At 40.2% G+C, this 20,902-nt stretch overlaps 1 protein-coding gene across 1 annotated transcript in view; it reads right to left on the bottom strand.

The window, feature by feature from the left end:
- si:dkey-151g10.3 (serine/threonine-protein kinase WNK1) overlaps window positions 1-20,787 on the bottom strand; it is a 63,202-nt gene extending 42,415 nt beyond the window's left edge. The window contains exons 1-2 of the mRNA XM_047366552.1: window positions 20,097-20,787; window positions 11,456-12,328 (exon numbers count right to left, since the gene is read on the bottom strand). Coding sequence (XP_047222508.1) covers window positions 11,456-12,151 — 696 coding nt within the window. The 5' untranslated portion in view covers window positions 12,152-12,328; window positions 20,097-20,787. The remainder of the gene's footprint in view (window positions 1-11,455; window positions 12,329-20,096) is intronic.
- Between the last annotated feature and the right edge of the window lie 115 nt (window positions 20,788-20,902).

The following is a 20,902-nucleotide window of genomic DNA, read 5'->3' as shown; positions in this document are numbered from 1 at the left end:
AGAGGGGAAAGGACAGAAATTGAAATACGTGCAGCTGGGTTTTAATTTGTGCATTATTATGAAAAAACACTGCGTACTCAGTTAACGGTTTTCATGTTGAAGAAATCTGTGAAGAAACAACTGCGATGTTACAATACAAACAGTTGGCTGTTGTTTTGATATCTTTGTTAAAGTTTATATATTGAGCAATAAATATGTTAAATTGAAAAACATCAGAGATTTTATTATTAAACGAATGAACATTTATTACCACATAAACACACACACAAAAGAACAGAAAATTGGTACCGTCGAGTACTGATACCTATTCCCAGGCGTATCGGTTTCAAGTAAACGGTACCCATCCCTAGCACTTATAAGGGAGCAGGCTTAAACCTAGTTCATATCATTGTGTAAATATACAAGGGTTGGACAATGAAACTGAAACACCTGGTTTTAGACCACAATAATTTATTAGTATGGTGTAGAGCCTCCTTTTGCGGCCAATACAGTGTCAATTTGTCTTGGGAATGACATATACAAGTCCTGCACAGTGGTCAGAGGGATTTTAAGCCATTCTTCTTGCAGGATAGTGGCCAGGTCACTACGTGATACTGGTGGAGGAAAACGTTTCCTGACTCGCTCCTCCAAAACACCCCAAAGTGGCTCAATAATATTTAGATCTGGTGACTGTGCAGGCCATGGGAGATGTTCAACTTCACTTTCATGTTCATCAAACCAATCTTTCACCAGTCTTGCTGTGTGTATTGGTGCATTGTCATCCTGATACAATGTTTGAACCATTGGATGCACATGGTCCTCAAGAATGGTTCGGTAGTCCTTGGCAGTGACGCGCCCATCTAGCACAAATATTGGGCCAAGGGAATGCCATGATATGGCAGCCCAAACCATCACTGATCCAACCCCATGCTTCACTCTGGGCATGCAACAGTCTGAGTGGTACGCTTCCTTGGTGCTTCTCCACAGCGTAACTCTCCTGGATGTGGGGAAAACAGTAAAGGTGGACTCATCAGAGAACAATACATGTTTCACATTGTCCACAGCCCAAGATTTGCGCTCCTTGCAACATTGAAACCGACGTTTGGCATTGGCATGAGTGACCACAGATTTGTCTATAGCAGCCCGGCCGTGTATATTGACCCTGTGGAGCTCCTGATGGACAGTTCTGGTGGAAACAGGAGAGTTGAGGTGCACATTTAATTCTGCCATGATTTGGGCAGCCGTGGTTTTATGTTTTTTGGATACAATCCGGGTTAGCACCCGAACATCCCTTTCAGACAACTTCCTCTTGTGTCCACAGTTAATCCTGTTGGATGTGGTTCGTCCATCTTGGTGGTATGCTGACATTACCCTGGATACCGTGGCTCTTGATACATCACAAAGACTTGCTGTCTTGGTCACAGATGCGCCAGCAAGACGTGCACCAACAATTTGTCCTCTTTTGAACTCTGGTATGTCACCCATAATGTTGTGTGCATTTCAATATTTTGAGCAAAACTGTGCTCTTACCCTGCTAATTGAACCTTCACACTCTGCTCTTACTGGTGCAATGTGCAATCAATGAAGACTGGCTACCAGGCTGGTCCAATTTAGCCATGAAACCTCCCACACTAAAATGACAGGTGTTTCAGTTTTATTGTCCAACCCCTGTAGATATCTAACTGAAATTTTACATGAACATTTTCTTTTTGTTTTCAACTTCATTTACAGGTTTCATCTTGAAAACTTGTCTGCATCTCACCAATACTGTCTAGCAAAATGTCAGTGCTAAACTTAATGCTAACATGGCTCTGGCTGACAGGACTGTCAGACTGATAAATTGTACTTACTTATGTTAACAGGTGCTAAACAAAATGTAGGCTTTAAATAAACCCTTTAAAGTCAATATGTGTCAGTCTTCCTGCCAAGTGTGTGCTCCCGACGAAGGGGAACCAGATTCTATCAGGGATAACTACCTTGGCATTAGGGCTGCACGATATTGGAAAATGCGATGGCAATAAATATTGCGATGTAAATATCAGGTGCGATATATGCCTATTTTCGTCTTTTGTCTAGTTCTCATGTGTGCTTCCTACATTCTGTGACCTTTAGGATTTTAGGAGCAATGTCCTTTTGAGTTCAGTGTGAGCATCTGCTGGTGTTTGACTGGATGATATTACATTAGCATGTAAAATGCAAGTTCATAACTCTTGGAATATATATGCCAACAACTATTGCTCACCTCACCAATAAACAAACTGATACAAAGAGGCAACAGCCAATCAGCAACTGGTCTCACTCAAAGAAGTTCTCAGGTTTCAAGGAGCGACAGGAGTGGGAAGGCAGGCAGCCTTGGCGCAGACACGGCGGATTCAGAGTAGCTTAGCACCTGCAGTAAGGCGTTTTTTTGATCTTTCACGGGGGCGATGCCCATATATACATGGGCTATTCTTTAAAACTATAATTGTATTCAACATAAAGCACATAGCTGGTAACTGCAAATGATGTACTAAAAACAGCTAAATGTTTAAAAGCAGATAGCCTTATAAGTTTATTCTTGCTTGTTCTGTGAAGGCATCACAGGTGCACTCTTATAAAAGATGTGTTAAAAAAATAACAGAATATGTGTTATTACATTTAAAGCACATTATGCGTTAATTTTAACACACAATGTGTTAAAATGGCATCAAACGTATAACACACTGTATGTGTTGTATATTTCAACACATATTTGTGTTGGTTTGTGTTCTCGTTGGAGGAAGACTTTCCCGCCTTATGGACTAAATTAACGAAGGAGACAAAGATGGAGTCTGCATCTTCTGTAACAGTCACTTCGGTAAGTACGTTTTATTTGTTTTAACGCAGTGGTAACAAGTTAGTCTTATTGGAATTTGCCGAATCAATAGTTGAAAATGTGTTATGGTATTTTTTGTTGCTACGACGGGGTAGCACTCTGAAAAGTTATGCTGGGTTTCATGTCAAATTTAGCTAGCTCATTCTCGTTGCAAGGCTTCTAAAATACCATTTTATCGGTATGGTTTGCTATAGTTGTCTTTTTTTGGCCAAAGTTAATTGAAGAAGTAAGATGTTAAAATTATTTAATGTAAAAAGGAGATGGTTGAAGTTTTATATGAAACTTAAAATTTTTTATAGATGTCTATGGCGCCTGGGAACTGACATGGGGGAATATATATGTATATAGCGTGCGCACGAAATACTAATCAGCTTCCTCGAAATACTAAGTAGGCATCAAGTGACCTGTGTTACAGGAGATGTGTAACTCATAAGTGATGGAGCTCAGTGTACGGTAGGTGTGTAAATGTGTATGTGTGCATATTTGCGGTGGCGATGTGCGCTGTTATATTCGGACCACGAAGAAGAGTGCAGAGAGAGAAGAAGAGTGTTCGTGCGGTTGTATGTTTTGGCACTAGCCTATGCACGACAGCGACCGGAGAGTAAGTTCAGCTGGCCATGGTACATTTAACGTGAAATCAGTGTGCAGTACAGATATTAAAAACTCCACTGCTTTTATTGTTGTAGAAGTCTCACCCCCTATGACACGCAAGTACAGGGAGTACAAAAATTACACCCCGAAGTGAACAACCATTTCGGCCATGGAGGGAGCATCTCCCCTGTGTTTCCCGACCACGGTCAGGTAACAGAAGCAGGAAGGGTTAACACCTGGCTTTCAATATTCTATTTAATGGCCTCTCACTAATAAGATGCCAGACTTTTCCCAATCTCTTTATAGCTCCTCCCCAGCCTAAAATGAAACTCGATCAGACTATCCCTCTTCATCCAGTTGTTGTTTTGTTCCTCCCTATGTTTCAGAAAGTGCGCTGTATAGGAAGATTATGATTTAGTATTTCATGCGCACGTTATACCTATGTCGTGGGAACGAATTAGTATGGTATTAGCATAGGAAAAAACATTTCTGTTTAACATTATTCTTAAAATGGCTGCAGTTCAACAAATTTAGTTTGTCTTGTGTGCAATTTTGGATCATGATGGTGTTGAATTCAAAAGCTAACAAACAAGCATTTTTTCATGTCTGTAATCTAGACGAAAATGTTCTAATTGTATTATTTTGTTTATTCACTTTTTCAGTTCTCATTTGACAATCTGGAATCTGTCAAAGTCCTTGTAACAACTTTTCAAAATGGAAAAGAGACTTCTAAAAAAATTCTTCATGTTTCAAGTATCAATAATCTCATTGAACAAAATCTTGCCCAGCAATCTGGATGTTATTTGGACAGGATATTAAAGTATAACTCTGACTTCTTGGAGTACACTGATGTTGACACCAATGTGGAAATGAAGGACTTTGACAGATTTCATGTGTTCCTGTCAACTGGACGGCCCCTAGTGGAAGCTTCCCTTGAGGGGATGACTCAAAACCAGGTAGTGTTTGAGTTGGACAAATGTATTTATTTTTATACTGTTCTCATGTTCATTTAAAATCAGGATTTCATGTTTCAGCATGTTTACAGAGTAAATTTATTTGTAATTTTACTGGTTAAAACATTTTCTAATTTAATTACCAACTCATTCAACTTTTTCTTTATAGTTCTTAGATTCAAGATTATTGGGATGATATTAAACATACTGCAGCAATAACTTTTATCCTCCACAGCCCCATATTAATAGGGGAGAGGAGAGTCAGCCCTTACAGTCACTACTCATGAAGAAAGCTCCACAGATTCTTCAGGCGTACGAAACCACAGGATTCCTGTCAATGCAGTCAAGAAAGCTTCTTGTGAAGACATGTATTGGAGATCTAGTTGAGAGGTGTGGTTTGTAAGTATTATTCTTTGTTGACACTTCAGAGTTGTTTTTTCACTTTACAAATCTCTTTGTGAACTGATGTAGAAAAAGTTGATCATCTGTCGTATGAGTAAATTGAGTAAATGACTAAGAATAAGTGGTCTTTTCCCCCCAGTTATCCTCTTAATGGAGACAAGCTGGCCTTAGCAAAGAGCATCATTGCCATCTTCCCATCTCTGAGTGTCCAGGTGGCTGGACAAGGGGAGGGATTTGTAAGTCAACAACATAGCAATTTTCTTTTGGGGCCAAAAAATACAGGTCCTTCTCAAAATATTAGCATATTGTGATAAAGTTCATTATTTTCCATAATGTCATGATGAAAATTTAACATTCATATATTTTAGATTCATTGCACATTAACTGAAATATTTCAGGTCTTTTATTGTCTTAATACGGATGATTGTGGCATACAACTCATGAAAACCCCAAATTTCTATCTCACAAAATTAGCATATTTCATCCGACCAATAAAATAAAAGTGTTTTTAATACAAAAAACATCAACCTTCAAATAATCATGTACAGTTATGCACTCAATACTTGGTCGGGAATCCTTTTGCAGAAATGACTGCTTCAATGCGGCGTGGCATGGAGGCAATCAGCCTTTGGCACTGCTGAGGTCTTATGGAGGCCCAGGATGCTTCGATAGCCTTTAGCTCATCCAGAGTGTTGAGTCTTGAGTCTCTCAACGTTCTCTTCACAATATCCCACAGATTCTCTATGGGGTTCAGGTCAGGAGAGTTGGCAGGCCAATTGAGCACAGTGATACCATGGTCAGTAAACCATTTACCAGTGGTTTTGGCACTGTGAGCAGGTGCCAGGTTGTGCTGAAAAATGAAATCTTCATCTCCATAAAGCTTTTCAGCAGGTGGAAGCATGAAGTGCTCCAAAATCTCCTGATAGCTAGCTGCATTGACCCTGCCCTTGATAAAACACAGTGGACCAACACCAGCAGCTGACACGGCACCCAGACCATCACTGACTGTGGGTACTTGACACTGGACTTCTGGCATTTTGGCATTTCCTTCTCCCCAGTCTTCCTCCAGACTCTGGCACCTTGATTTCTGAATGACATGCAGAATTTGCTTTCATCCGAAAAAAGTACTTTGGACCACTGAGCAACAGTCCAGTGCTGCTTCTCTGTAGCCCAGGTCAGGCGCTTCTGCCGCTGTTTCTGGTTCAAAAGTGGCTTGACCTGGGGAATGCGGCACCTGTAGCCCATTTCCTGCACACGCCTGTGCACGGTGGCTCTGGATGTTTCTACTCCAGACTCAGTCCACTGCTTCCGCAGGTCCCCCAAGGTCTGGAATCGGCCCTTCTCCACAATCTTCCTCAGGGTCCGGTCACCTCTTCTCGTTGTGCAGCGTTTTCAGCCACTCTTTTTCCTTCCCACAGACTTCCCACTGAGGTGCCTTGATACAGCACTCTGGGAACAGCCTATTCGTTCAGAAATTTCTTTCTGTGTCTTACCCTCTTGCTTGAGGGTGTCAATAGTGGCCTTCTGGACAGCAGTCAGGTCGGCAGTCTTACCCATGATTGGGGTTTTGAGTGATAAACCAGGCTGGGAGTTTTAAAGGCCTCAGGAATCTTTTGCAGGTGTTTAGAGTTAACTCGTTGATTCAGATGATTAGGTTCATAGCTCGTTTAGAGACCCTTTTAATGATATGCTAATTTTATGAGATAGGAATTTTGGGTTTTCATGAGCTGTATGCCAAAATCATCCGTATTAAGACAATAAAAGACCTGAAATATTTCAGTTAGTGTGCAATGAATCTAAAATATATGAATGTTACATTTTCATCATGACATTACGGAAAATAATGAACTTTATCACAATATGCTAATATTTTGAGAAGGACCTGTAAAAGATTTAGTTGTCTCTCCTTGTATATTTCTTTTGAATTTCTGAAAAATCCTCAGCTACCGGTAATTGAAAAAAAAATTCTTCACTAGGAGCATTTCTATGATCCAGCATCTCACAGTGGGTTCCTAGAGATTAAACTGCGCAACCTTCGACGTGATCTGCAACAAGAAGAAAGGCGCTACAGGAAACGAAAAGTGACCAGCGACCAAGGGGAAACACACACATTCAATGCTACTGAGACTGAAAATGACAACACCACAAATGAGTGGGTCACTTTGATCAAAAGCTTGCGGGCCTCTTCCGAAAACCTTTCAGCAATTAAGTCAGAAATGAAGAAAACATTCACCCATCGCAGAGCCTGGATTACGAGGGAGTCACCCACGCTCGCAGAAATATTGAGTGAATATCCACGGTTTCTGGACATGCCAAGTCTGGTAGGTTTGCTTCTTTTCCAAGTTTAGTTTTCTAAGTTTATTACTGAAACAACAATGCTCTACTTTAATTTTCCAAAACCGTATTTTGTTTTTCCTTGTTTTAGCTGGACTCAGAATTTGGAAGGATCACAGGTGAAAAGGCAGACCTATTCCTTCGTAAATGGGAGGCCAACATCATACCAAAACTCAAAGCTGTGGCTGCTATGGAACCAAGACTGTGGACTCTTTTGAAAGGAATTGAAGACATGACCGAAGGTATTTATGTGAAACCAGGAATTAGGGAACTTTGTAAATAATTCAGGTCGTAATATTTAAAAAGGAAAAAAGTTTACAAAAGCACTTTTGTTGAAAAATTTCTTAAAAGAGAATTCTTTTGAAATGCCAAGTTTTTTATGTATAATACCAGCCATTGGCAGGAGGGTATATTGATAATTATAGAAAATGGTGGATGATGTGTATTTACAGTGGCACACAGCATAAAGTACACATTTGAGTTTTGCTTGTTTTTCCACTTTCAGATGAGGCTTATTACACAATGCTTGTGTTGTTAACACATCTACTACCCCCTGTTGGTGTCAGTCGTTGTAGCGCCAAGACAACAATAACGTACCTTCTGGATTTTGTGCCGGTATGTTTTTAATTTGGTAAAAGTTCTGTTAAATATAAAATTTGTCAGAGACCCTGATCATTCCACTAACAAATTTGTTTAATTTGTGATCTTTTGTCTCTAAGCCTGGAACAAGAATAGCATCTCTGTGCAGTGATTCCTCTGCTTCATCAACGACTCATCAGCCCCAGCTGATCTGCATCGGTGACCTCCAGTCATTGAAGCAGTATGTCATTGTTGCTAAGAATGACAAAGTCACCATCCCTCTAAATGATGGTCTCACGTGTGCTGTGGACAAGCTTTTCAAACTCTACTGGGTCTGTAACTTGTCTTATCCTCCACAACTCTGCCCTGTCTTTACATTCTTTGAGTACATCTACGATCTACCGTTCTCCGCACAAAGAAAGGCAAAAGTGCTGGAACTGATTGCACAACTGAAAGCTTGCAAGTAAAATGTACAGTTGTCCAAAATGTGGAGGGACTGCTTTCAAAGAGTTAAAAAACCTCATATGGCACCTCCGTGAAATACACTGCTTATCAGATGGACAGAATATAAAAATTATATGTGGTCAAGACAGTTGTCCACGGACATATTATAACTTAAATTCGTTTTAAATTCAAAATTACTAGTGTTATTAAATTAAATCTGCCCTTGAGAACAGATCACAGAAAGGAGCCTTTATTTGGAGAAGTTGTTCATATTCTGGTGCATAACGACTCCATTTTCATGTTTGTTCGAATACTAAATGTACTGTACTTTGATGATCGATTTTTATGCTTATGCAGTACAAAAAACAAAGTCATCCACTACTTTGTGTTGATATATTAAATAACATCTAATTAAAATACAGTGAAGTTGGTGGCTGTAATGTGACAAAATGTGAAAAACTAAAAAGGATGTGTATTCTTTTGCAAAGCACTGCAAATATTACAAACGGCCAAATATCTAAGTTGGATTTCATTAAACTTCCGTCCTGATTGTTGAGCCATCTCTTTGAGACTGGTCCGGCTAAGCTTAGCCGGACCAGTCTGGGATGACTGGGTTGAACCAGTCTGGTTTCTGCCGGCCGAGTTATGCTGTCTGTGCATGGTTTTTGTTCCAGCCTGACAGGCACCCACTGTAATTAACTCCCTGGATCACTCTGCATGCTCACTCAAACAGACAAACAGTGAACGGGAGACAGGGGATGGGAGGGGAGACACAGAAAGAGAGAGGGACAGTGAGAGGCAAACTAATTCAATGACTTACTGTATGTCAGCCAGATAGCAAGAGCTCTCACAAAGAATATTACATACATGTGCAAAATGCATACAAACACATCCAGTAAACAGAAAGGTGCAAATATATACTGTAGTGCTGCCTTTTAAGGTGTGAAGTAGTGACAACGGTCTTTTAAGCTGCCCTTGGACAGCTAATACCTTAGCTCACCTAAATTTACGATCAAGAAGGAAGGAAATTATGGTGCTACTGGGCTGAAGTGTCACAGGAAACTACACAGCATCAACTTAAGTGCTGGTTAGTCATGTAGTGTTTGTCTGTCATACTATAGCCCTTGCTGCATATAAACTAGAGTCATCACACAGACATGTCATAGTATTAAGGCATTATGACAAATGTAGACAAATGTATTTTGTTTTTGTCAGCAATTAAAGCAGTTCTAACTAGGTCAACTTCTCAAAATGGACTAAAATCAGCCACAAAATCTTCAATAGTGCATCTGTAGATTTTTATTAGAAGGTCAAAACAGAGACAGTATATAATTGATATCACAGCCATGTAACATTGTTACTTTGATCACTTTGGTCCACTTTAATGCCCCTGTACATTAAAGCTGTTTACAGGCTTTTGCAGAGTCGAGTAAATAGGGCAGATCATGTGTTCTGGGACACTGGAATGTTGCAATGAATGGGAATTGGATCCGTCCATAGGCGTGTGACTGTGTGCCACGTCTGTGTAACTGCACGCATGTCTTTGTGTACAGAGTCTCTCTGAATGCGATAATTTGGCTTTAGCTACAGGACTGCTTTCTGGGAGGGATGCCATGGTAATCCCCTGTTCGGCTGCCCGTCTTACTTTCAAACTCACTTGTCCACTCACCGTCTCCTCTAGTTTCTGTCTTTTTCATACTCTCCCACTTTTTACTTTTGTTCTAGCAGCTGCTCTACAAGGAAAATTAGTTATGCTGGGAGTGTTTTACAAACTCTTGATCATGTCTTCACTTGTCCAGGGTGTACCCCATCTGTTGCCCAATAACCACTGGAGATAGGCACCAGCCCCCTGTGACCCTGCAAGGACAAGCAGGTATATATGATGGATGGATGATTTCTCTTTGTGCATCCTGTTTGGTAGCAAATGGCTACAAGCTACCAGCTCATACTGAACACCATTCACAAGTTAAACACAAAGGAATATTGTTGAAACACGTAAATAAACTTGTTCTTGTTCTGGACCTTATTCACAGTTTTATTATACGGTCATATTCATTATTTTGGAATGTGTGGTGATGTAATATTCTAGTCTTAAACAGAAACAGAAATAAAGGCTTTACAACATCAGTCTGTGTGTAATTAATCTATATAATGTGTTTCATTGAATATTTTAATTTATGGAATGAGACTTTAACATAACATCTTTGCAAGCTGAGCAGTTCTGTATGATAAGAAGGAGCAGAGGCTTGCTACTGACCTGAAGCTGATTCAGTAGGTGTTAATACCAGAAAAGGTGATACAGGGGTATGCCTGCTGAGTCTGATCTAAAGGATTAGCCAAGGCTTTGTTTTGGAATTAGCTCCCAACCAAAACACATGACTGACTTTGCTCACAAAGCAAACAGTCAGGTCAGATGGCTTACCATAACACTGCTTTCTGCTGTGAGATGGAAAGTCCATCTCCCACCAAATGTTTAATTCATGCCATTTACCATCCTTTGCATTAGTTAGGAATAACAAAATATTGTCGGATACAGAATGTGAAGTCTAGAAGAGTTCTCTCAAGTTGCATTTCATTATTGGCTACAAAGTTCGGGCATGACAAGGAGTTTCATTCAGCCACTATTAGACCCTCAGTTCCTTGCTCACATTTTGGAAACCATAAACATGACTGTACTAAACTGTGGTTTTATGTGATTTTATGTGATGGACCAACACAAAGTAGTGCATATTTTTGATGTGAAAGAAATTTTTAAAATGTTCTCTAAAATTTTAATAAATAAAAATCTAAAAAGTTTGGTGTGCCCTCTTTACTGTTATACTTCCTAAATAAAACCCTTCCTTCAGAAGTAACCTAATTAGAGGGAGAATCCATGTGCTTTAATATGAGTATTAATCCACCTGTTGTGTTTCACTAAAAAACCTCTGGTCTTAGTGAACAAACAGTATCATGAAGACCAAGGAACACAGCAGACAGGCAGAGATAAAGGTTTAAAGGAGGTTTATAATATAAAATTTGTCCTAAGCTTTGAACATCAGAGTGAAGTTCAATCATGCATACAAATGCACAGCACTTTGGCAAAAAAAAAAAAGGCATCCCTGTCATTTCATAGTTATGTGCAACTATGTGTTAGGCCATCAGATAAAATCACAGTGAACAAAGGTTCAAGCAGTAGTCATACTTTTGCAAGACACTTAACACTTGTCCCAGCTGTCAGAAAATCCTGCTTTGTTAGAGCCAAAGTACCCAGAGAGAACCCACGCATGCACAGGTAGAATAGTTGAATAATCAGTATTATCAAGAAAATACTTGGCCTTACCTGAAGTTCACACCAAGCCACCTCTACCCAGGTCTCTGTGTCTAGGCCTTTGTACACAGTCTTAAAGGCTCCTCTGCCCAGTTCAATGTCAAACTTAAGAAACCTTCCACCAGGAGAAGTGGCTACTGCCTTCATCTCTGCCTCCTCCTCCTGCTCACGGTCCCTCTCTCTCACACTCGGGGTAGGTGCAGAAGAAGGAACATCTTTTCCAGGCTCATGGACCTGAGAGGGGTCGTGACCCAAGGCTACGCAGGAAGAAGTAGCCTCTTGTTGCTGGAGACTGTCAAAGACTGAATCTGTGGAGTGCAGCTCCAGGTGGGGGGCACTGTGGGGAGCGTCAAGATGCATCACTACCTCATCATCTGCCTCACAGATCTCCACACTCTTTCTGAAGAAGCGCTTTTCCCGTTTCAGCCGTTTTTGACCAGTATCAACGGGTATTAAAGGCATAGAGACTAGGACTGGGGTCTCTCCAAACTTCTGGAAGGCATCTTTGTCATTTCCTCCATTTCTATCATCTCCTTCTTTCTCTGTGTCCATTTGAGCCTGGGAGGAGGGGAGGCCCAAAGAGGTGTTAGGTGTACTCTCCCTCTGTTGGTCTGTCCTGACCTCCCGCTCCTTGTCATCTTCCTTCTGTCCATCAGCTTTCTCAGAGGAGTCCTCAGTCCCTGTGGGTTCTCCTGGGTCTGTAGCCATGGAGAATGGTCTTTTCCAACCCTTCGAGACCTCCTCCTTCGCCTCCTTCTCCTCCAAACCCTTGCTCCTCTGTCAGTCCCCGTCTCTCTTTCTTTCTGTGATCAACCAGTCACCACTTTTGATCTGAAAGCTGTTTAATCTGTGATTCAGGTCAAATCTGAAGATCTTCAAGTAAATCTGAAAGAGAAAAACAAAATAACACGTTAATATTTAGATATACACTGGATAGAATTCCTAAAACGTTATTACGCCAGATCTCCTCACATAAGTTGGAATCATGGGAGTAGATTTAAAAATTCCTCGTTCTTTCCATAAATAGGTCCAATTATCACACATACATTTAAGCATAAGTATTCTTGAATGTGCCTTATCTGCAGGTCTTTCAAAAAATGATCTGAGGTGCATGTGTAGTGATTGCTTGCTAATTAAAAACAAAAATCTTAACCTTTGCACAGTTAAAGAGATGAAGTCCAGACAGGCTTTTTAATGAGCTAGCTCCATCATTCATCCTTTGCATGTTTATCAGCATTTTGTGACTTAAATCTTGTTCAACAGGTCCATTAGTCAACAGAGTGCAGCAGTCAGTGGAATGCAATTGCAACCATTAAAAATGGATGATGATCTAGGGGCCAGTTGAGTGTGAATAATTCATACATAGAGTGACTGTTGAACTATACTGGAGTGACTACAAGACATCTGCAGTGGACATCCGATAAAAAACAACTACTCATAACTATGATTATCGGCACAGGCATCAGCCTAGACAAATAATCGGTGCATCTTTGGTCAACCAGTTAGGCATGTCCACCTTCTGCCTCTACACTAGGAACGTGCTAGTTGCTGGTGGCAAGATGTACCGAGGCTTTTTAAAAGCTTTGGTTTCAAACCCTGTAAAATGTTCTGTCATACTTTAACGTTCTTTTAATAAGATGCAGGAAAAGGTGCTAGATATCCAGAGTTTTCTTCAGCTGAGTGAAGCAAAGAGTAATGCTGTGCTGACCCTCCCCCACCTGCTGCTGCCCACTGCCTATCATCTGGCTGAAATAATGCCATTATAGTTTTTTCTGTCCTTTAAGAAAGCCGATTGTTGTTTTAACATTTTCCTGGTCTCAAAAAACAGCCATGGCATGGAAACTACAAGAGCAACATCACTCTTCCTTACGTTCCCGTTTTAAAACTACAGTTTGCAAGATAGGGGAAGCATGTAGAGATGTCTGGTAACTGAGCAGAAAGCTCGACTAATTAAACAGCTATTACCAGCTGTTATAATTGTGATCCTCAATAAAGAGCAGAACAGCAAAAATGTATTATATACTATACAATAAGCACTTCAAAACTACTACTAAATTCACTAGGTATTTATTTTGTATTTTCTGTTTAGCTCTCAGTAATAAAATCAGAATGTCAGTAGATAAAACTATAATTACTGCAATAATCAGTGTTACATTATTTTAGGAGTAGTAGGAATAATTGCTGCTTTTCTGTTTTAGATAAAAGGAAAGATGATGGTATAAATTTTTGTTTCAAATCTTTGTTTAACACAATGACACGGTGAAACAACAGAACTGATGCAACTGTTAAACTGTTTTTCAATATCGCAGAAATGACATATCAATAACGTTCCTTAATCTCTCTCTATGCAGATGCTGTGCAATGCATTCTGGGCTGTTGGAAGATTGACTTACTTCCACATGCTAGATGCTTGATACTGAAAGTGAAACTGACAACATGACCTACTTTCTAATTAATTTTGGCAAGTAATTAGCAGACCACTTCAGGGCACTCACAGAGCATTACGTTTTTTATTGCCAAAGAGTCAGTTGATCCTTTAATATAATAAAAAAGTAACCCTCTCCTGATGGAGCAAAAACATGGACAACAGTTCCTGCACAGAGGAATGTGGTTAGACTGGTAGCAGAATGGAGAAGTAAATGGAGAGAAAAAAGTTGAAGACAACATAAACGAAATAACTCCCTCTGCATTACGTTAAAACCCAACCCATTTTACTTTTCAGATATTGCCTTGAAACTTTCTAGTCCTTCTCTTTCATCCCCGTCACTCGCATCAAAACTTTCTAGGAATACAAGATTCTAGCTATGAGGACATCCACTGGGGACCACCCACGCCACAGCAGTGAGTCCAGACCTTAGTCCAATTTGTCTACTGGAAACCGTGCAAGTCTCTTTTATCTTTCCCAACATGGTCATTGACACTCGCATCAAGCCTACAGTGTGCCCAACTTTAAAGTGAACATGTCTGACAAGTGATGTCAGTAGCTTTGAGTCATATTAAAAACACAGTATGAAGTGGTTAGTCCAACTGCTCGGAGACTCTGAAAAGGACAGAGAGAATTCCAGCTAAGCAACGTTCCAAGGACAACACCACATGCTGTAAAAGACAAGGTATGGTCAGGTGGATTGCTTGTTTTAATAAAGGGAAGTTTTTTTTCACTACAATCTACTGTAGCAGCAGGAGATCTGGTTGGACCAGGTGTCATAATCTTTCAGGAATCAGAAGTAAAGTGTATTATGAAGTTTTAAGATAATAATTTACAATCGAATTGAATTATACCTGAGATGTTATTTGTATTTATCTCTATGATTCATGGAAAAGCTTAACTACAATAAAAAATAAACCTTTCAACCACGGTTTAAGTGCATGGGCACGAAATTGTCTGCTCACAGTACAAAATGTAAGTAGGAAGCGACGAAATAGCAATGCATAAGTATAAAACAGGGGAATGAATTGGGGAAGGAGCAAATTGACCCAAAGACCCTTTGGGGGTTCGTAATAAAAATATTCTCAGGTACAAAATCTGAACATTTGACAACTAAAAGTAAATGAATAAAGTTACGTCAACCCATAAGGGACATACTGTAAGGTACAGTTTGTCTCTGGATGTATAGCTTAACAGTAAGTCAACGACATTAAGGTGGAACGATATGCAATAAAGAAAAAGGAAGCTACCATTTAAACAGGAGCTTTATTGGCCCTTGTCCCCAGGGTAAGGAGTTACCATGAAACCACATACCGAATAGTCATTACAGTACATCAAACACGTTCAACCGCACTGTCTCTCACACCCTTTCAGTCTTCCTCCCAAAACACACACACACACACACACACATTTACACACAGACACAAATAATGAACACACACCAGCTGATCAGAACAAACTTTGTTGTTTTACAGTCGTCCTCTTTTATTTGGAGAGGAAAAACACACATACGCATGCAAACTGTCACTCATACCCAACCCGCTCGTCCCCCTTTCAATGGAAGAATGCCGAGAGGAATTTCCTGACACCAGCCGAATGACCAAGCAACTGCTCATGTGGACAAATGTGGTAAACTAAAGATAAAGATAATAAAACCAACGCTACGGCTGACACTGTGACATCTCGCCCAGGCAGCAAAATGACTGCAGCATGCAGCGTACGTCTGGCTGACATGTCAGAATCACTCTCTCTTCACATCTCTTATTGGTGCTTCTGTCCGTGAGAGCTGAACTTTTGCACAAAGTTTGCCTTTGAGGCTTCTGAGACTCTCTGTGAACACATGCAGCTGCCTAATAAGCCCTGAAATGTGCATCTAAAATCATTGTGACATTGTTTGCCTGCTGAGAGCCAAAGATATGATTGTCTATGTAACTTTAAAAACACATAAGGGTGATGCTGTTCATCTTTGTTTTCTGGTATCTACTCTCCCAATCTGAAACAAAAGATGAGGCACTGCCTGATAAAAAATGTACATTTCTTTGTACTTTGCATCCATGAAGCAAGGTTTTTTTGCTCATGGTCCGACACAAGGAAGGACTGAAAATGTGTGAAAAACCAAACCAAAAACGTTCAAAGAAAAACTGAAAAACCTTCAAAACAACAAATATGGCTCATTGGAAACAAATATGAAGTCAGCATAGATTGTTTAAATCTTGCTCACATACAGTTTCACACAGAACAGACTGACGTCTCTGATTGAAATTAAATAAAACAGACGGCAGTCATGTTGTTTTTTCGCAGAAACGTCAGCTAAGCAAACGGTGGTTGAAAAACTAAGAAGGTCAATGGAAAGAGAGCCGGAGGACTCTGTGTGTGCCGGCCATGTTTTTGTGACTGAGGGGCGACACGCAGATGAAAAGGTTGAATAAAATGTGGCATGTGGGGACAGGAAGGGACTGCAGTCGGTAGGAGCAGGCAGACAGTGGAGTTTCAAACAGAGAAAAGAGAGGGAAAGAGAGATGGCGCGAGGTACGGAGGGGGGCCTGTAGCTGATGGGGTGGGAAAAATGTGTGAGTGAAAGAGAAAGGGAGAGAGATAAAGAGGAGGGGGTAGCATAGACAAAAAGGGGGCTGGGGGGCAGGTTGTCTGATAAAATATGTGCTAATGTTTGCGTGAACTGCTGCGGCAACTGGCTAAATCTCTGCTCGAACAAAAACAGCGACAGTTGTGTGAAGACAACACAGTAGAGAAAAGGAAGAATGCTTTTAGAGGGCGGAAAAGTAAGAAAAAAAAAGCTGCCTACGTTAGCATAGGAACAGTTTCCGCTTGTACGTCCTGTGACACCTGCTAATAGGGAGCTGGTGCTGTTAAACTTTTTAATGTAATAAAACAATTTAATTTATAACAATTAAAAAACAAAAAACAAAGCCAAAAATCAAACAATAATGACTAAAATAAAGTTTTTCACTTATTCTTATTACTATTTACAAGAGATGTTGGTCTTTTGTGTTTCAATATAATTTCTTTGTTCAGTTTAATAGAAACATATTCTAAAAGTATAACCGTCCACCAGAGATTCTAGCAAAACACCGAGTTTTTTTTTAATTATATCGTCCTAATCAAAAACGTTGAAATTTTTTTTTTTAAATTGGCCAAAAAGTTACAATTCTTAGTTTTATTATCTTAATTTTCCACCTTAATTCTCCACATATAAAGAGCAGTACCTTCTGAGTGTTAGGTGTTCTTTTCGTGAAAGTAATTAATAAAAAATTCGTTTTTGGGACACTGACATTGACTTTTGAGAACTGTAAGAGTCATTTCACTTCAGATTGACATTTAACATCAAACACTTAATTAAGGAAAACAAATGGCATTTGAATCCTTATGAAGAAGTGTGGCAACTTTAATGGAGCATAATAAAACTATAATTGCGATGGCAAATGCACTATTTTATTATATATTATGGATAGAGAGAGAGAGACAGACGGACGGATAGACAGACAGATAGATATACCACGAAACCTAGTTTTTTATTTGTAAAATATAAGGTCATTCTGTAAATGTATGCCTGAATATGTCTGTTAGTTGTAATTATATTCTTTTTGGGACACTGTGACCTTATCAGCTGTCAGCTGCAGTGTTTTGCATATATTTCTGTAGCTCAGCAGCAGACTGAGTAAGCTTGGCGAAGCTTCACCAGCTACATTTAACATGTCCGCCTGTCTTGAAACTGAAAAGCAACAGAACCATCTAATTGAGTTCAGATAACTGAGTGAGAGGTGGAATGACCATTTGTTTTGGTTGACGTCAAATCAAGGCCAAATTTATACCTGTTTTGCAACTCCAACTTTTCCATGCGTGCTTAATTCAAAGTTGGTAACTATCCCTGTCTTCCTCCAATTCAGCACTAGTCCCGCAGAGATTTACGGCGGAGATGGAGGCTGAGTAATGTGGGAAGACAGAGGAAGCACAAGGTCTGAAAACTGCTGGCCAAAATTCAAATTGGATCTAAGTCAAGCGGCAGCTTCACTGATGATATTAGGTCGCTGCAGCTCAGCTGTTGATCACACAGACGAATAAATGCAAAGACCATGTTCATGAGAGAGGGCACGTTTAACAGGCATGACTCACACTGTCAATTTCTGTGGGCAAGCCTTTAATGAGCACAGCAGCTTTCTGATGCTAGCACATTGTACGCCAAACTGTGACTGAGTGCATCTACAGTGGGTTGCCAAAGTATTCATCCCCTCTTCTGCCATATTACAATCACAAACGTCAATGTATTTCACCAACACAATGCAGTGCATGACACACACTGATATACTTTGATCTCAACCTTTCTAGTGTTGCTCTGAATTCATGTTGAGGGTTGTTGTTCTGCTGGGAGATGAACCTCCGCCCAGGTCTCACGATTGCAGCGTGTAAAGGTTTTTATTTCAGGAAGGCTCTGTTTTTACCTTCACCCTTTCTCCCACTAACTCTGACCAGCCTTCTTAACCCTGGTGATAAAAAAAGATTTCCCACAGCATGATACTACCACCAACATGTTTTACAGTGGAGATGCTTTTCTGTCCCTGTGTGAAGAACAGCATCCCAACAGGATGATGCTGCCACTAGCATGTTTCACTTGGGGATGGTGTGTTCAGGTTGATGTTCAGCATGCAGGCCAAAAAGCCATATTTAGATCTCCGTCCAAAGCACCTTTTCGCCTATGTTTTCAGTGTCCCCTACTTAGCTTGTGGCAAACTGCAAAATAGATATTGTAAAGAAGGAGTTGTTGTATTTTTGACACTAGTATAAAGGCCCGATTTGTGGAGTGCAGGACTAATAGCTTCCTCCAGACATTAAAAAATTATTCTACACCACACTAGATTTTAACTTATGAAAACCATTAAAAAACATGTTTCTTTCACTTCACAGTTATGCACTACTTTGTGTCAGCTCAGCACAGCACATACAATCTCAATAACTTACAGTGAATATTTTTGTACAGAATTGTATCTCAACCTCGCAGTTGAGCCACCATTGTTGTAATGTTAAAAATCAGCCTCAAGAAAAGAATTGGCCAAAGAAAAACACCAAGAAGACCAATGTGACAATCGTTTTTCTTAAATGCCTGCACAAGTCGCTTCAGCACATGTTGCCGCCTCTCCGTCTGCAAGAAATATCAAATGCCAGCCGCTGGAATCAAACACACAATTGATTGTTCTCGTCCTATTAGGGAAACCCAAGGCTCAAAAACACAACAAGGACTTTTGTCCAATCCAGGTCAAGCATGTGAGACGTGTGTAGGTAGCAGCACACACAGCGCTGTTCACTGGGATAGAGCAAAATAGAGAGAGAAAGATGTGTGTTATCTAACCCCCGTGGTTTTTGTTCGCTATTATTCCCCTCTGTGGGCAAAACCATCCAAATTAAGGTAAAAGAAAAGCTTTCTAATCAGCCAGTGATGAACCAGTATTAATTATTGCTCGAATGGCTTAATAGTGTAGCCTACATATCTATAACTGAACCTCTTTCACTTCTTAATGATCCATGAGCTTGTATAAACGATGAAGACGCCAGAAGTTTAGTAGTTTAGCAGTTTAAAGGAATTAGAGAGGAAAGGTTTTGTTTTATTTATCCCACATGCTAATACTACACAATATTTCAACATGGCAAAACTACATATTTTTATGTTTTACATATATCTTTTTTATGTCAAACCCATAAAAAGGCTGTCATGCTGCATTGACAGGTTCAGGAACACAGATTGTAGCTATGTTTCTTTATGGGGTTCAGTACATACAGCACAGTGATGCTTGGACGTGAAGGTATCATGAAACATTGCTATTGGCTAACAGGGAGCTCAGCTGACTGAAAAAACGCCATATAAGTACAATCCCCATACAGGGAACAAGGCAGGTGACTGGGGCCACCGGGAGCACCACTAATCAAAATCAACAACCGTCCTGGTCCCCAGAGGTGCGACCTCGCTTCAAATCCTACAACGGATGTGCCAGCTCCCGGTTTATTATGAGGGCCCGTCTCCTAAAGCTGGGTCTGCACTACACAACCATGTTTTACAATAAACATTTTCGTAATTAGCAGCAAAACAAAATAAATACATGAGAAGTTTAACTCCCTGGGCCCAAATCAGAAAGGACTGTATGATAATATAATATGACACTCTTATTATCACGAATGTTTGTAGTGTAAATAAAAAAATTATTTTAAAAAATCACTCACCTAAATATAACGTCGAACCCCATCCATCCAGCGTTGATTTCATCTAATTTAAAAAGGGTATCTTAAATATATTGACTGAGTACTGGATTTGTATTACCTATTTAGAAACGTCCGGATTACCTAAGACAAATTTACATCACACTTTCTATCAAAAAATTATTTAAACCAACTGGAAAAAATACATTTTAAGAAAAACTCGGTGCTTCCTTTGCTGCGAACATTTTACCGGCTCGCGTTAAAGGCTAGAAAATCCCCCACCACCACCGGAGCCGTCGAGCTTCGGGTGTCCATGTGTGGCAGTTGGCGTACGTGTTCCAGCTAGACTGTAAGCTTGACGTCGGTTCACAAATTTTTCTCCCCCACCGGCTGCTCGGCTGCGAGCTCCGTGCGGTCGACCGGTGACGGTATTCCGGAAAATATCAGTAACTTGTGTACATCGATGACAGGAGGACTCCCAACGGTCAGCAGCAGGTTCGCGTGCGTACTGGCAGAGCGCGCGCTGCTACGGGGATCATCATCATCGTCAACATAAGGACTCAAAAAGTGACAATTAGCTGCAGACGCCACTAGAGGGCAGTGCGCCACCTGTTTATGATACCTGTCAGGTTTTTACAATTTCTTAGGAACAATTGTTAAAAACACAGTATTAAAAAGCAGAAAGAGAACATCAGCGCAACTTCTCACCCCCAGTTATTTAAAAAACACATTTAGTACTCGAGGTGAGGTATAAAAAGAATCAGAAGCTGAATCAGCTTTTTTTGGCCAGGTTTGTACACACAAGGAATTTGACTTCAGTTTCATATGCT

This window comes from Girardinichthys multiradiatus, chromosome 1 (assembly GCF_021462225.1).
Source record: "Girardinichthys multiradiatus isolate DD_20200921_A chromosome 1, DD_fGirMul_XY1, whole genome shotgun sequence".
NCBI classification, from domain to species: Eukaryota; Metazoa; Chordata; class Actinopteri; order Cyprinodontiformes; family Goodeidae; genus Girardinichthys; species Girardinichthys multiradiatus.
This window is presented reverse-complemented; position numbering and strand designations above follow the sequence as displayed.